This window comes from Schistocerca serialis, chromosome 8 (genome assembly GCF_023864345.2).
Source record: "Schistocerca serialis cubense isolate TAMUIC-IGC-003099 chromosome 8, iqSchSeri2.2, whole genome shotgun sequence".
Taxonomy (NCBI): domain Eukaryota; kingdom Metazoa; phylum Arthropoda; class Insecta; order Orthoptera; family Acrididae; genus Schistocerca; species Schistocerca serialis.
In genome coordinates this window covers 575,797,385-575,811,899 of record NC_064645.1, presented here as the reverse complement: position 1 = coordinate 575,811,899, position 14,515 = coordinate 575,797,385, and the positions used below count along the sequence as shown (strand labels likewise).

The window sequence follows — 14,515 nt, the reverse complement described above, 5'->3', positions numbered from 1 at the left end:
AGCTAAGTCCCGGCTGCCCCGAGTGCTGATCTACCATAAGTACACAAAGATACTGCACAAGAACCGGGCTCGCCAGGAGTAGCGACCAGCTGCTCTTACACAATACGGGGAACTACCGAAATGGCGCGAACCGCCTCTTTTTTTTTATCAGATCTACTATCTTACATCTGCAACACAGTTTCTTCCGTCCTCCCTATTCGCAATATAACTTGTGTAAATAAAGTTCACGTGCCCTCAATTACGTTGAAGTAGTATATCCCAAAACAAGAAGTTATAATCACAAACAGCCCACAGCACAGTCTATTAGTAACGTGTGATAATTAATACGCGTTGTATAAGTAATGGAACATATATTTTTTCTGAAAGCAGGTTGGTTTTATTCAGAAAGAAGGATCCTTTATTGTATGATTATATGATAGCGGAACAAACACTGGTAGCAGTTACTTCTGTAAAATATCTGGGAGTATGCGTGCGGAACGATTTGAAGTGGAATGATCATATAAAATTAATTGTTGGTAAGGCGGGTACCAAGTTGAGATTCGTTGGGAGAGTGCTTAGAAAATGTAGTCCATCAACAAAAGAGGTCGCTTACAAAACACTCGTTCGACCTATACTTGAGTATTGCTCATCAGTGTGGGATCCGTACCAGATCGGTTTGACGGAGGAGATAGAGAAGATCCAAAGAAGAGCGGCGCGTTTCGTCACGGGGTTATTTGGTAACCGTGATAGCGTTACGGAGATGTTTAATAAACTCAAGTGGCAGACTCTGCAAGAGAGGCTCTCTGCATCGCGGTGTAGCTTGCTCGTCAGGTTTCGAGAGGGTGCGTTTCTGGATGAGGTATCGAATATATTGCTTCCCCCTACTTATACCTCCCGAGGATATCACGAATGTAAAATTAGAGAGATTAGAGCGCGCACGGAGGCTTTCAGACAGTCGTTCTTCCCGCGAACCATACGCGACTGGAACAGGAAAGGGAGGTAATGACAGTGGCACGTAAAGTGCCCTCCGCCACACACCGTTGGGTGGCTTGCGAAGTACAAATGTAGATGTAGATGTAGAATTGCAAGACACCATATTAATCTCCACTATCTTGGCTACCAAACGCTATTTTTCAATATAATATCCGTTCAATGCCACTGCTTTACACCAACTTAATGCGTGGTTCCTCTCTACTGGCCGGCCGCGGTGGTCTCGCGGTTCTAGGCGCTCAGTCCGGAACCGCGCGACTGCTACGGTCGCAGGTTCGAATCCTGCCTCGGGCATGGATGTGTGTGATGTCTTTAGGTTAGTTAGGTTTAAGTATTTCTAAGTTCTAGGGGACTGATGACCTAAGATGTTTAGTCCCATAGTGCTCAGAGCCATTTGAACCAGCCAGCCTCTCTACTGGTCGACAACGGAGCAAAGGTCTTCCCATCGCCCACGTACAGCTTCTGGCTAAGCCTATCCTTCATTGCGCCAAACGGATGGAACTCGGAAGGTGCGAGGTCTTCGCCACAGGGTGGATGAGGAAGATCAGTCAAATGAACTTTTGAGTTCCTCTCGGGCGAGCAGACTTTTTTTTTGCGAGGAACTCACTGAAGTCGTTTGTCGTTTCTTCAGTTTCCTGAAGGTAGCACAATCAGAGTTGATCTATGAAAGGCTATTCTGAAATGATAATTAAATAGACGCCCTAGCTGCAAGAAAGCGTTGATACACTTCATTGGGGACATGTTAAAAATGTGCGCCCCGACCGGGGCTCGAACCCGGGATCTCCTGCTTACATGGCAGACGCTCTATCCATCTGAGCCATTCGTGCGGGACTTGGTAGATTAATCTGCATGATGGTCGCATCCGTTTTAGGCGACATCGAAGTGAACGGACATTGGAAGCGTGTATTCGTCATCGCCATACTGGCGTATCACCCGGCGTGATGGTATAGGGTGCCATTGGTTGCACGTCTCTGTCAGACCTTGTTCGCATTGACGGCACTTTGAACAGTGGACGTTACATTTCAGATGCGTTACGACCCCTGGCTCTACCCTTCTTTCGATCCCTTCGAAACCCTACATTTCAGCAAGGTAATGCACGACCTTATGTAGCAGGTCCTGTACGGGCCTTTCGACTGCTGCCCTGGCCAGCACATTCTCCAGATCTCTCACCAATTGAAAACGTCTGGTCAATGGTGGCCGAGCAACTGGCTCGTCTCAATACGCCAGTTACTACTCTTGATGAACTGTGGTATCGTGTCGAAGCTGCACGGGCAGCTGTACCTGTACACGCCATCTAAGCTCTGTTTGACTCAATGCCCAGGGGTATCCAGGCCGTTATTAGGGCCAGAGGTGGTTGTTGTCGGTACTGATTTCTGAGGATCTATGCACCCAAATTGTGTGAAAATGTAATCACATGTCAGTTCTAGTATAATATATTTGTCCAATGAATACCCGTTTATCATCTGTATTTCTTCTTGGTGTAGAAATTTTTATGGGGAGTAGTTTATGTTATACGTTTCTTGCCTCATTCGTTGCTTCATGTCTGGGAAATAGGGCGACTTCGTGACTACCCCCTTGTGAGTGAAGAGACATCAGTTAGGAGAGTGGTAGCTGCGGGACTGACCTTCGAAGGGGTCGTAGGCGGCTGCGCCGCGCGGCAGCGGCTGCAGGTCGTAGACGAAGGCGGCGGCGGCGCGCGGGGGCGGCGCGCCCGCGGGCGGCGGGTCGGCCTCGACGTAGAGCGCGGCGCGGCCCCCGCGGCTGTTGAAGCAGCGCGCGGCGCGCGTCTCGCCCGGCACCAGCAGCGGCGCCAGCGCGCGCTCGCCCTCCAGGAAGACGCGCGCGCCCGCGAACTGCCGGCTCTGGTTGCGCCCGTGGTCGTGGTCGCGGTCGTGGTCGCGGTCGTGGCCCGGCTGCGCCCTGATGCAGCCGCGGAACTCGCGGCCGCCGCCGAGCCGCAGCACGACGCGAAGCGCGCCCCGGGGGTAGGACCAGCGCACCGCGCCCTCGCGGCACCGCAGGTACACCGGCGTCACCAGCCGAGAGCCGCCGCTGCCCGACAGCCCGCTGCAGACAACACCAAACACACAGCCCGTCACTACTCGCTGCTCAGCGAGGGTCTCTGCTAGCACGTACAGGGGGACCGTAAGAATTTGTCTCACCCATTACATTCGTACACTCGATGTGCAGTAAGACTGCTGATGAAATATCGATACATCGATGTATCTATATTATGAATATAATAGAGGGAAACATTCCACGTGGGAAAAATATATCTAAAAACAAAGATGATGTGACTTACCAAATGAAAGCACTGGCAGGTCGATAGACACACAAACAAACACAAACATACACACAAAATATTAACTTTCGCAACCAACGATTGCTTCATCAGGAGAGAGGGAAGGAGAGGGAAAGACGAAAGGGTGGGTTTTGAGGGAGAGGGTAAGGAGTCATTCCAATCCCGGGAGCGGGAAGACTTACCTTAGGGGGAAAGAATGTCTGCTTGTGTCTGTGTATGTGCGGATGGATGTGTGTGTGTGTGTGTGTGTGTGTGTGTGTGTGTGTGTGTGTGCGCGCGCGCCCGCGCGAGTGTATACCTGTCCTTTTTTCCCCCTAAGGTAAGTCTTTCCGCTCCAGGGATTGGAATGACTCCTTACCCTCTCCCTTAAAACCGACATCCTTTCGTCTTTCCCTCTCCTTCCCTCTTTCCTGATGATGCAACCGTTGGTTGCGAAAGGTAGAATTTTGTGTGTATGTTTGTGTGTCTATCGACCTGCCAGTGCTTTCATTTGGTAAGTCACATCATCTTTGTTTTTAGATGTATCTATATTCCTATATTAGGTATAAAGTATTTATTGCACAAAAGCGCGTAATCAGAATAATAGACGGGAGTCCACCCAAGATCATCCTTCAGACATTTATTTAAGGATCTAGGGATATTCACAGTAGCTTCTCAGTATATATACTCTCTTATGAAATCTGTCATTAACAACCAAACCCAATTCAAAAGTAATAGCAGTGTGCATTAGTTCAATACTAGGAGAAAGGATGATCTTCACTATTCAAGATTAAATCTAACTTTGGCACAGAAAGGGGTGAATTATACTACCACTAAAGTCTTTGGTCACTTACCAAATAGTATCAAAAGTGTGAGAGATAACCAACAAGTATTTAAAAAGAGATTAAAAGAATTTCTGAATGACAACTCCTTCTACTCCATAGAGGAATTTTTAGATATAAATTAAGAAAAAAAAAATTATAATCTCTAATCTAATCTAACCTCGCATTCGGGAGGACGACAGTTCAATCCCGCGTCCGGCCATCCTGATTTAGGTTTTTCGTGGATTCCGTAAACCGCTCCAGACAAATGCCGGGATGGTTCCTTTGAAAGGGCACGGCCGACTTCCTTCCCCATCCGTCCTTAATCCGATGAGACCGATGACCTCGCTGCTTGGCATCCTCCCTCCAAAACAGTCCAAAATGTATCTATATTCCGACTTGAAAATACATGCGCTGTCTTTATATCGATGTATCGATGTTTCTTCAAAGAAGTTTCAGCGTATATTTGCAATATTTCCCCCCGGTATATCGATATCGAAATGGCAGTATTGAGTAGCAATATTTTTAGTTTATATTACGTTCTTTGAAATTGTATTAGAAGATAATTTTACTTTCGTTGGTTGATCTTACTACTTTTGAGTTTTCATCACATGCAGTCTGTCTCCCTGACTGTGTGAAGCTAGTATAGGTGGCACGAAGAAGTAGTCCGGCTGTACTGGGGCGGGAGGAGGAGGCTGGGGTGTCCGTGTGAATGCAGTATCAAGATTTCCAATGTGAAGAAATAGCAACACAGCTGTTGCGTTAAAAAACAATTTTTAACGTAGCTAGTGTGTTATTTTTTCACATTGGCATTCTGCGAAATCAGTTCCTGAAACTGATGAACAAAACTGTAAATGGCGTGATTGGTATTCACGGTGGAGACGTGTGAGAGGAAATGCTGACGAAATCGGTGTTCGGAGCTATCAACAGAAACTGCGACATTTAAATTCACCACGCAATTTTCACACTACACAACTGCTGAGTCACTGGCGTTTTCAGAAATGAAGAAACAGGGAGGTCAACATGGAATTGCCGGCCGGTGTGGCCGTGCGGTTCTAGGCGCTTCAGTTTGGAACCGCGTGACCGCTACGGTCGCAGGTTCGAATCCTGCCTCGGGCATGGATGTGTGTGATGTCCTTAGGTTAGTTAGGTTTAAGTAGTTCTAAGTTCTAGGGGACTGATGACCACAGATGTTAAGTCCCATAGTGCTCAGAGCCATTTGAACATGGAATTGCTCTGGACAAATCCGGTATGCGACAGACCCACCGCACAGCTTTCATTAAAGAGAGAGAGAGAGAGAGAGAGAGAGAGAGAGAGAGAGAGAGAGAGAGAGAGAGAGAAAGAAAGAACTACTGAAACCTAATTTAACATAAGGACATCACACACATCAATGCCCGAGGGGCAGGATTCGAGCCTGCGACCATAGCATCAGCGTGGTTCCGGTCTGAAGCGCCTAGCACCGCTCGGTCACAGCGGCCGGGCATCTTTTATTGTGCCACTTACACGCAGTTGCCGTTGTTAGCAGAATGGTTATCGCCAAGAGTGAACGAACATCGCTCTCCTTTCAATACTTGCTCTGATTGGGATAATCAGGCTGCTAGCTTCTTTACGTACAGAATATCTAATAATAAATCGATACTTAAATATACAGCTCTAAAATCGGCAGTATATTTACAATGTACAGGTGATATTTTTATAGGCCGGTACGTCGATATGCACGTACTTCTTTCGATATATCGACGGCAGATAACGATATCCTTTGAAATATCGATATATCGGATTCCTTATACTGATAAAAGTATCAACGGTCCTAATGTGTAGGACACGATCACCATTGTAACATACGTGCACAAGAAGACGCAATTCCGCGTCATTTTCACGAATATCGATTTTGAAAACTTTACGCGTGCTTGTACACTGTATGTGGTCGCTTGTATGCCAGGAGTCTGCAGCAGACCGATAAGCAATTAGTTTCATAAGCGCGCGATCGAAGTATCGAATCTCACTGCCGATACGCCATTTGTTTTCATTCCCACGTAATTCTAATAGCACAGATTTACTCGAAATATCTTGTGAATCCTTTTATTGTTTCCCATCTCGTTAAGAAAACTTCATCTCCTTTTTGCAAGATATATACCACAAAAATAATAAATGAGTCATTAAATATTGATAATGTCCATGTGCTTAATAGACTCTTGTCAGAATTACGTGTAAATGAAAAAAAAATGCCAGAAGGGATATTCGACCTACAGACCTCGCGGTCTTTGTATTAGATGGTTACCCGCTTGGATACGAACTCTTGAACAGCTGCATGTCATACATTCTATACAACTGAAATTTCATCATTCTGTCACTGAAGCAGGTACGCTGACAGAAGTATGTCAGCTTGCTTTCATCCAGAAAATCTGTAAAAGCAGTTACGAGAGTATTATTTCTTTAACGACTATTTATAGGTTAAAAAAAAAAAACTTCTGATAAGTGTAAGACAGGAAAAGTATGGGTCACGATGAGTGAGCGCTGGAAGTCCAGTGCAATGGTGTGGTTTTTCTAAGGATTCCGCAGGGTGCGGCTCTGGAATGGGATTCTGCGACCCGTAGTGGACAGAGGGCAGAGACGTTCCACAGCGAGGTGTGGTGGCTATGTGTGTCTGAGAGGACAGGCGGCTCAAAGTCTGTTTGAGGACCCGTCGCCGCCGTATGTCCGCGGCTGTTTGCTCTGACAGAGTTTGGGAATCCGTCTGCTGCGACTCGCCTTCCTGCTCTCACCAGAAGACACGCCACCGTCGACTGTCTCACGGAACGTCTGTGAGACTGTAGTCTCTCTCTCTCTCTCTCTCTCTCTCTCTCTCTCTCTCTCTCTCTCTCTCTGTGTGTGTGTGTGTGTGTGTGTGTGTGTGTGTGTGTGTGTTGCGCAATGGTGTGACCAATTACGTTATCACTATTTTCCTGGCGAAGCTCTAGGACGAAAAATTCATTCTTCTTGCGTCAAGCAACTGGTTTATCCGAGCCTATTCGCACAACATTGAATGTACACTAAGGCTGAGACCAAAGTGACACCGGAAATCGTCAGCTAGCATCATTGCCAAAAATCGGCCAACAAGTTCCTCACATTCAGACTGATCTCCTCCGTCATTTTTTTTTTGGGGGGGGAGGGGGGGGGGAGGGGGGGGCTTGTGCGCCACAACACTTACGTGCTTAGTCACTTACCTGCTATTGCAACTTTTGATAGTAACACGACGTTGAATTCCTGTGAATGAGCTGTATCTGGTTCGAGAAGAACGTGGCGAATGCAATATACCCCTTCCTGTTACTGATACGACCACACGAGTTTTAGGAATATATGACATGAAGAGAGAAACGTTAAACGAGATACTCGAGACGAGTTGTGGTATATAGAATGAAAATGAATATTACAAACACTGTGGACAACTTCAAATAAATTCAGCAGAACAGACTATGGCAACTTGCAGTGACTGTCGCTTAGCGTATGTGCGAAAAGATAAATAAATTTCAAAATACGGTACTGCGAATACCTAAGGCACTGAAAAGTCGAAACGCATAGCGTACACTGGCCAACTACCCCAAATAACAGAATTAAAACCCTACTGGCATCTAAACATCAGTATTCAGGTTACAACAGTTCTTAGACAGTTACCAAAACCCAAAACGGAAGGAAGGAAGACCGAGTTTAACGTCCCGTAGATATCAACGCATTAGAGGCGGAGCACAAGGTCGGATAGTGTGAAGGATGCGAGAAGGAAATCGGCAGTGCGCTTTCAAATGAACAATCCCGGCATTTGCCTGGCCGGACGCGGGTTTCAACCGTCGTCCTCCCGAATGCGAGTAGATTGCGCGAACCACTGTGCTGCCTCGTTCGGTCACAAGCCAAAAACGAATCACTATAGTAAATTAAAGCATCAAAATTAATATGCGCCACCTTTTTCACTTGAACATACAATTTTCTCAGATTATAATCTGAGGCTAAAGTATGCTTGCCTAGGCCGGCCGTAGTGGCCGTGCGGTTCTAGGGGCTTCCGTCTTGAACCGCGTGACCGCTACGGTCGCAGGTTCGAATCCCGCCTCGGACATGGATGTGTGTGATGTTCGTAGGTCGGTTAGGTTTAAGTAGTTCTAAGTTCTAGGTGACTGATGACCATAGATGTTAAGTCCCATAGTGCTCAGAGCCATTTGAACCATTTTTATGCTGGCCCACGCCTTCGCCAGCACACCGGTCGGCACTAAGAAACATCGTATAGAGGGCGCTGAACTAGGCGCGCCTGTGAAAAGAGAAGACCAAGACACGCCCCAGGCTACGCGCCGTAACGCCTCATGGGCAGCGTCCATACAGGCCGCCGCCGCCGCCAACCAGTCTCAATCTCCATCTCAGTACCCCAGTGCGTAGCATCGGGACTCAGTTCGCGTTGCTCCTCAATACGTTGCACTTGCTCTAATCTTATACAGTGATATTAGTCGCCTCGCACCTTAGCCAGCTGTGAGGGAACTTTAGTTCAAATGGTTCAATTGGCACTGAGTACTATGGGACTTAACTTCTGAGGTCATCAGTCCCCTAGAACTTAGAAGTACTTAAACCTAGCTAACCTAAGGACATCACACACGTCCATGCCCGAGGCAGGATTCGAACCTGCGACCGTAGCAGCAGCGCGGTTCCGGACTGAAGCGCCTAGAACTGCTCGGCCACAGCGGCCAGCCGTCCTTTTCACAATCAAAGATTACTTTTGCATAACTAATTTATGAACACCCTGTATATCTTATAAGGTTGACAAAGCTGCGAGCAGTTACTTTTTATGATAATTTATTTGGAGTTTACCTGTTTCAGATTGGTTTTTCCATCTTCAAACAAATTAAGCGATAGTTTGGAATGTGACAGTTTGGTTGCGAGTTGGCGAAGCCACGGAATGTGAAAGCAAAAAGTTAGCTGGGGAGTCTTGGGCTCCGCAGAAGTGTCACCACGTTCAACACCCCCGCAAATGCCCGTCCGCTCAACTGTCACAGACTCTTGGTGTTGTGTACATAGTTCCGCATAGTCAGCGCGTACACAACTTTCCCACTAGAGCGCGCCCCGCTAAGCACAACAGCGCAGGCGCAGCGCTCGTCCGGCTCTGCACTACGAGATGGCGCTGCCTTGGAGACGGACCAAATTCTGCTTCCGCCGATCCGCGTATTAATATGTAACGCAGCTAATGAGATTGCTGCTAACGTAGAACCTTTTCTCCTCGCGGATCACAGTCGCGCAGTGATACCTGAACGCACGAGGTATTATAACGATTGTACAGACTTCCGATTAGTCAGTCTGCATTAGTCTGTACCAGTCTGCATTTGTCTGTACCAGTCTATAGTCAAGTTTCAGTCTGCGCCTAATAAGATTATCATATTCCTGTACATAGCCATGAAGAGAAATGTATAGACACTTTGTCAGGTATCAGAGATATGTGAGAATAAGATTAACGTACCAATACCAAAGGAACTTCAGATTGTCAATTGTAAATAGCATCCAGAATCAAGTTAAGTAATTTTATGTTGTTGTTATTATTTTAATAAATGTATGTGAAAATTAATCAAGTTCTGTTTAAGGATGGTCACCGTCAATCTGCTACTCTAAGCGTGCAAGTGGCATTTCTATCGTCTGACCTAACGGCAGAAGATAAACACGCCACGATAAGACCGCGAGACATATTGCTGACACTCGCCTACTAAGTTACAGCGACAAGTCAAATAATCTGATGGTGTTTGTACCGAAGGTCTTACAGTACGCACACCACACTTAGTCTTCACCTGTGGCGGGATATCCTCAGAAGATCAGCGGCTCAGATCAGGTGTGCGGTGATTGATGGATTTGCTCGAGCCGCTGCTTACGGAGCAAGAAGACGCGCGGCCCACCTTAGTGCAGACCAGGATGCTCTGCCGTTAAAAGGAATATTGGCGGCGAGGAGGTCGTTACTGCAGTAAGAACTGTCGTAAAAGTGCCGGTGTGGCGCGCGGCGTATCATCTTCCGCGAAACGGCGATCGGGCAAGAAGCGCCACGGCGGGCTCCGCTTAACAGCTGACGCATTCTAGCGGCGGCTCCTGAGGACTCCGGGTGAAGAACAGGACAAGAGGCGGCGCTGCAAATCACCACGCAGTCGGCGTCACTACAAAGGGAGGGCCGCTGCAAGTAGCGACGGTAATCCACCGTGCCTGCCCGTCTGACTAACAGCACAGTGTTCTGCCGCCTCCTATGCCTAACCGGCAGTTACGACATGCACATACAGGTCGTGGACCGAACTACGGAAATATCGTAAACGCATTACCATGACTAATAAGCAGTAGAAGAACGCTGGCATTCAAAACAACTTTCAATCAACTCGGAATGGACAAAGGCAGGTCGCGTACGATTCTTCATGGAGTTAACGCAACGATGTCAATAGCAGTAATGCACCCTTCTCTCCAAAGCAGACCACAGTTTCTCAATAATATTGAGATCTGGTGGCTGGCGTCAGCCGGGGAGAAGCGACTGCTCATCGTGGCTCTCACAAAACCAGTCCTGGACTACGCGAGCTGTGTGAAATTGGGTCCTGACGTATTCGAACACCGCCTCACCATTGGGGGACAAACTTTTACTACGAAATGGACCTGATCAGTCACAATGATCACAGAATGGTCGGCAACAATGCACCCTTGCAGAGTAACCTTGGGGCCTATGGAATACCGAGATATGGATGCCCAAGTCGTCACCGAAACCGCGCCATGTTTCACTCTTGAGATGTACACTTGGCCAGAAGTTGGAAACAGTCTGCAGAGAGACTCATCCGCCCGAATGACTTCCTTCCATTGCTCCGTAGTCCAGGTTTCACGGCTTCAGCACAAGGATTTCCTTTTATGAGCATTTGCAGCTGACGGCGCAGTGTACCAGTGTATCGCAGTTTGAAGGCGATTGATATTGACTTGGCTGGGCAGTTTAATAAACAGCAATTGATTGGAGGTCCAAATGTTTTTCGTGGACTTCATCTCAACTTCACTTGTGATGTTCAGGCTGTGTTTGGAGGTAGTACATGGCTGACACTGGCAGTTGTATGGGGCAATCAAGCATATTATGGTGGCCTTGAAGCTTTTCCAGATGCTAACATTTTGGCATGGAAGACGTGGAGTATTGCTAAGACTACAGGACTGTTGGCTAAACAGCCTTATGGTACGCTTGTTCAAAGCATGCCATTTGTTTTGACTACGAGAAGGAAGAAGAAGTTAAATGCTTTTGGAATTCCTCCTCGCTGTGCAATTCCCAGCTTATTGATTGTCCTTCGTGTTCAAAATGGTTCACATGGCCCTGAGAACTATGGGACTTAACTTCTGAGGTCATCAGTCCCCTAGAACTTCGAACTACTTAAACATAACCAACCCAAGGACATCACACACATCCATGCCTGAGGCAGGATTCGAACCTGCGACCGTAGCTGTTCCAGACCGAAGCGGCTAGAACCGCTCGGCCACACCGGCCGGCTGTCCTTCGTCTTGTCTTGATGCTGGTAAGGTTCGTGATGGACGATATTCAGTTCTGTGCAGACTTTTGCACCTGTCACCATCTTACGTTTGGTCACAATCCTCTTCAGTGGAAAAACTGTGAAGGAAAAAACTGTGAAGGAAAAAACTGTGAAGGAAAAAACTGTGAAGGAAAAAACTGTGAAGGAAAAAACTGTGAAGGAAAAAACTGTGAAGGAAAAAACTGTGAAGGAAAAAACTGTGAAGGAAAAAACTGTGAAGGAAAAAACTGTGAAGGAAAAACTGTGAAGGAAAAACTGTGAAGGAAAAACTGTGAAGGAAAAACTGTGGTCGTGCGGTAGCGTTCTCGCTTCCCACGCCCGGGTTCCCGGGTTCGATTCCCGGCGGGGTCTGAGATTTTCTCTGACTCGTGATGGCTGGGTGTTGTGTGCTGTCCTTAGGTTAGTTAGGTTTAAGTAGTTCTATGTTCTAGGGGACTGATGACCATAGATGTTAAGTCCCATAGTGCTCAGAGCCATTTGAACCATTTGAAAAACTGTCTAGCAAACATGGGCTCTAAAATGCATAACAGAGCAGCTGTGAGTACTTGTTCCATAGAGGAGAGGTTTCACACTATCGAAGATGAACAAGTGCTCATAGCTTTTAAGGTATGCGTTTTACAGCCCATGTACACAGTACACTTTTTCTTGTATCGGTCCGCACTACCACCTCTGATAGTTGTGTACCAACTTAGCAACTATAGTACCGGTGCATGTATTCCACTGTCAGAGGTATCAGAATTAGTTTCGCTTTTAACTTTCAACTCCTTTGTTTCCGAACTTGGGACCCTTACCTCAGAGTGATACATTTGTCCTTGAAAATTTGCAATATCATTACTCTGCATACACACACATTTGCAGGTGCCTGCACTTATAACTCTGACGCTCTGTAGCGTCGTTAGCTGACGTTTCCAGACATGGGTTCCTATGTACAACTGAATTACCAAGTGCCCTCTACAACCTCTGTAAGTGCGTTGCACGCTGTATACGTCATCAGCGAGTTCAGTCACTTGGCGATGCGGCCTCTTCGAGTTGGCACGCCACTATACGCACAGGCAGGAGGGACTCCTTGGCAGACGGTGCCCAGCTGTGGAATGTAGAGGACGCAGCCGGGCAGGCCCAGAAAGGAAGAAGAGTCTAGCGTGGCGGGGTGGGGTCTCGTCTCCTGCCCTGTGCTGGTCCGTGTCCCTCGTTAGGGGACACTGGCGTCCGCCGCTAATGAGGAGATACGGCGGTGGCAGCGGCGGCCTCCTCAAAGGGCGAGGCTGATGACCCCGGCTGGCCGGCGCAGGGGGCTGCCTGTGGCGGCGACAAGGCGGCGGTCGGCGCGTTGCTGGCAGTCTGAACCTACATCGGGCAGCAAGTGCAGGGATGGAGGGATTCTTGCCTCAGGCCGCCTGCCACAGACGTTACAGTTCCTCCAAGTGGGATCTACGTCTACTGTGAAGTGCTTGGTGGAGAGTACTTCCCACTGCATCGCATAGGGCTGTGGTCGTCAAACTGCGGCCGACAGTTCTCGGCTCTTTATAACAAAATGCTTCTAGGAACCAATAACAGAATCCAAAAACTTCAAGTAAAGCTAAGAGCGCATGGGCGTATCCAGTAGGTGCAGGGGGCAGCTGCACCCCCCCCCCCCTCCCCTCCTAGAAGATATTCGCTGTTTTTCACTAGTTTACTGTTTTATTTAATAAGAAATGCTGCATGTTTTCTCGGATTATACAAGTGCATTCTTGTATTTAAAGTGTTTATTAAAAGCAGATTTTCACTGGTTTACTGTTTTATTTAATAACAAGTAATGTATGTTGTCTCGAGTCCTTGTCTCGTGAGACTAGTATGACCTGCCCCCCCCCCCCCCCCCCTAGATCAGATCCTGGGTACGCCCTTGTAAGAGCATCTTAACACTTAGAACGGAACATCCTGCTGACAGGTTGATTGGTTTACGTTTGTTCATTCAGAGACGCCGAAAATAGTCATATGGCTCCAGCCCTTTACGGGAGACTCATTTCGTATCTAGTCGTAGTGCAGAGAAGTTCACAATTCACTAGCCTCTTGGTGCCGATTTACCCAATAAAACGAGCTGCCTTTTTACACCCACACCGCCTGACAGATAAGAACAAGTATTTACCCGCCTCACACACTTTACGTTCCTGAACTCACGCTATTACGCTAAAAAATAAAATAAAATAAAATAAAAGTTCAAATGGCTCTGAGCACTATGGGACTTAACATCAGAGGTCATCAGACCCCTGGACTTAGAACTACTTCAACCTAACCAACCTAAGGACATCACACACATACATGCCCTAGGCAGGATTCGAACCTGCGACTGTAGCAGCAGCGCGGTTGCGGACTGAAGCGCGAAGAACCGCTCGATCACAGCGGCCGGCGCACGCTGCAATGCAGATAGGCTAATCTACCTTATTCTTTAAGCTCTTCTGTATGACATTTTAGTTACCTGATTACGCTACAGTTTAGTTTACGTTTTAGTGAGTGTACTTAGAGGAATTTGAAGTGAATAAGTTTTTCATAAAATCGCAACTACCAACAACTTTGACACACAATGTCCGCACGTAGCTACATTTTCACGATGTAAGTACAATTGTGAGACTGCTTTGCGCTTAGTAAGTACTCTTCCCAATAACATAGTCTTCCTCATCTCCCGAACTGATAGTGCCAAAATTAAAAGCTTTGTAGATGGAGCACTGCGCTGCTTGTTTTGCATTCGCCGCCTAAGCTATTGCTGTCGTGCCGCACTGCACCGCGCCTAGCAAAATGTTCCCGACGGCGCGCTGGAACTTGTAACGCCGGAAATGCATATCCTCCTATTTCCTTTTATTGTACTATAATTTTTTTCCTTATTTTGTTACCTGAAGATATGACATTTCTGTGTTTTTATTTATTATAATTGTTCT

The 14,515-nt window shown here is 47.2% G+C and overlaps 1 protein-coding gene across 1 annotated transcript in view; it reads right to left on the bottom strand.

Annotated features, from left to right (window-relative positions):
• LOC126417130 (meteorin-like protein) overlaps positions 1-14,515 on the bottom strand; it is a 310,884-nt gene that overhangs the window by 19,081 nt on the left and 277,288 nt on the right. The window contains exon 2 of the mRNA XM_050085027.1: positions 2,594-3,036. Within this exon, the coding sequence (XP_049940984.1) occupies positions 2,594-3,036 (443 nt within the window). The remainder of the gene's footprint in view (positions 1-2,593; positions 3,037-14,515) is intronic.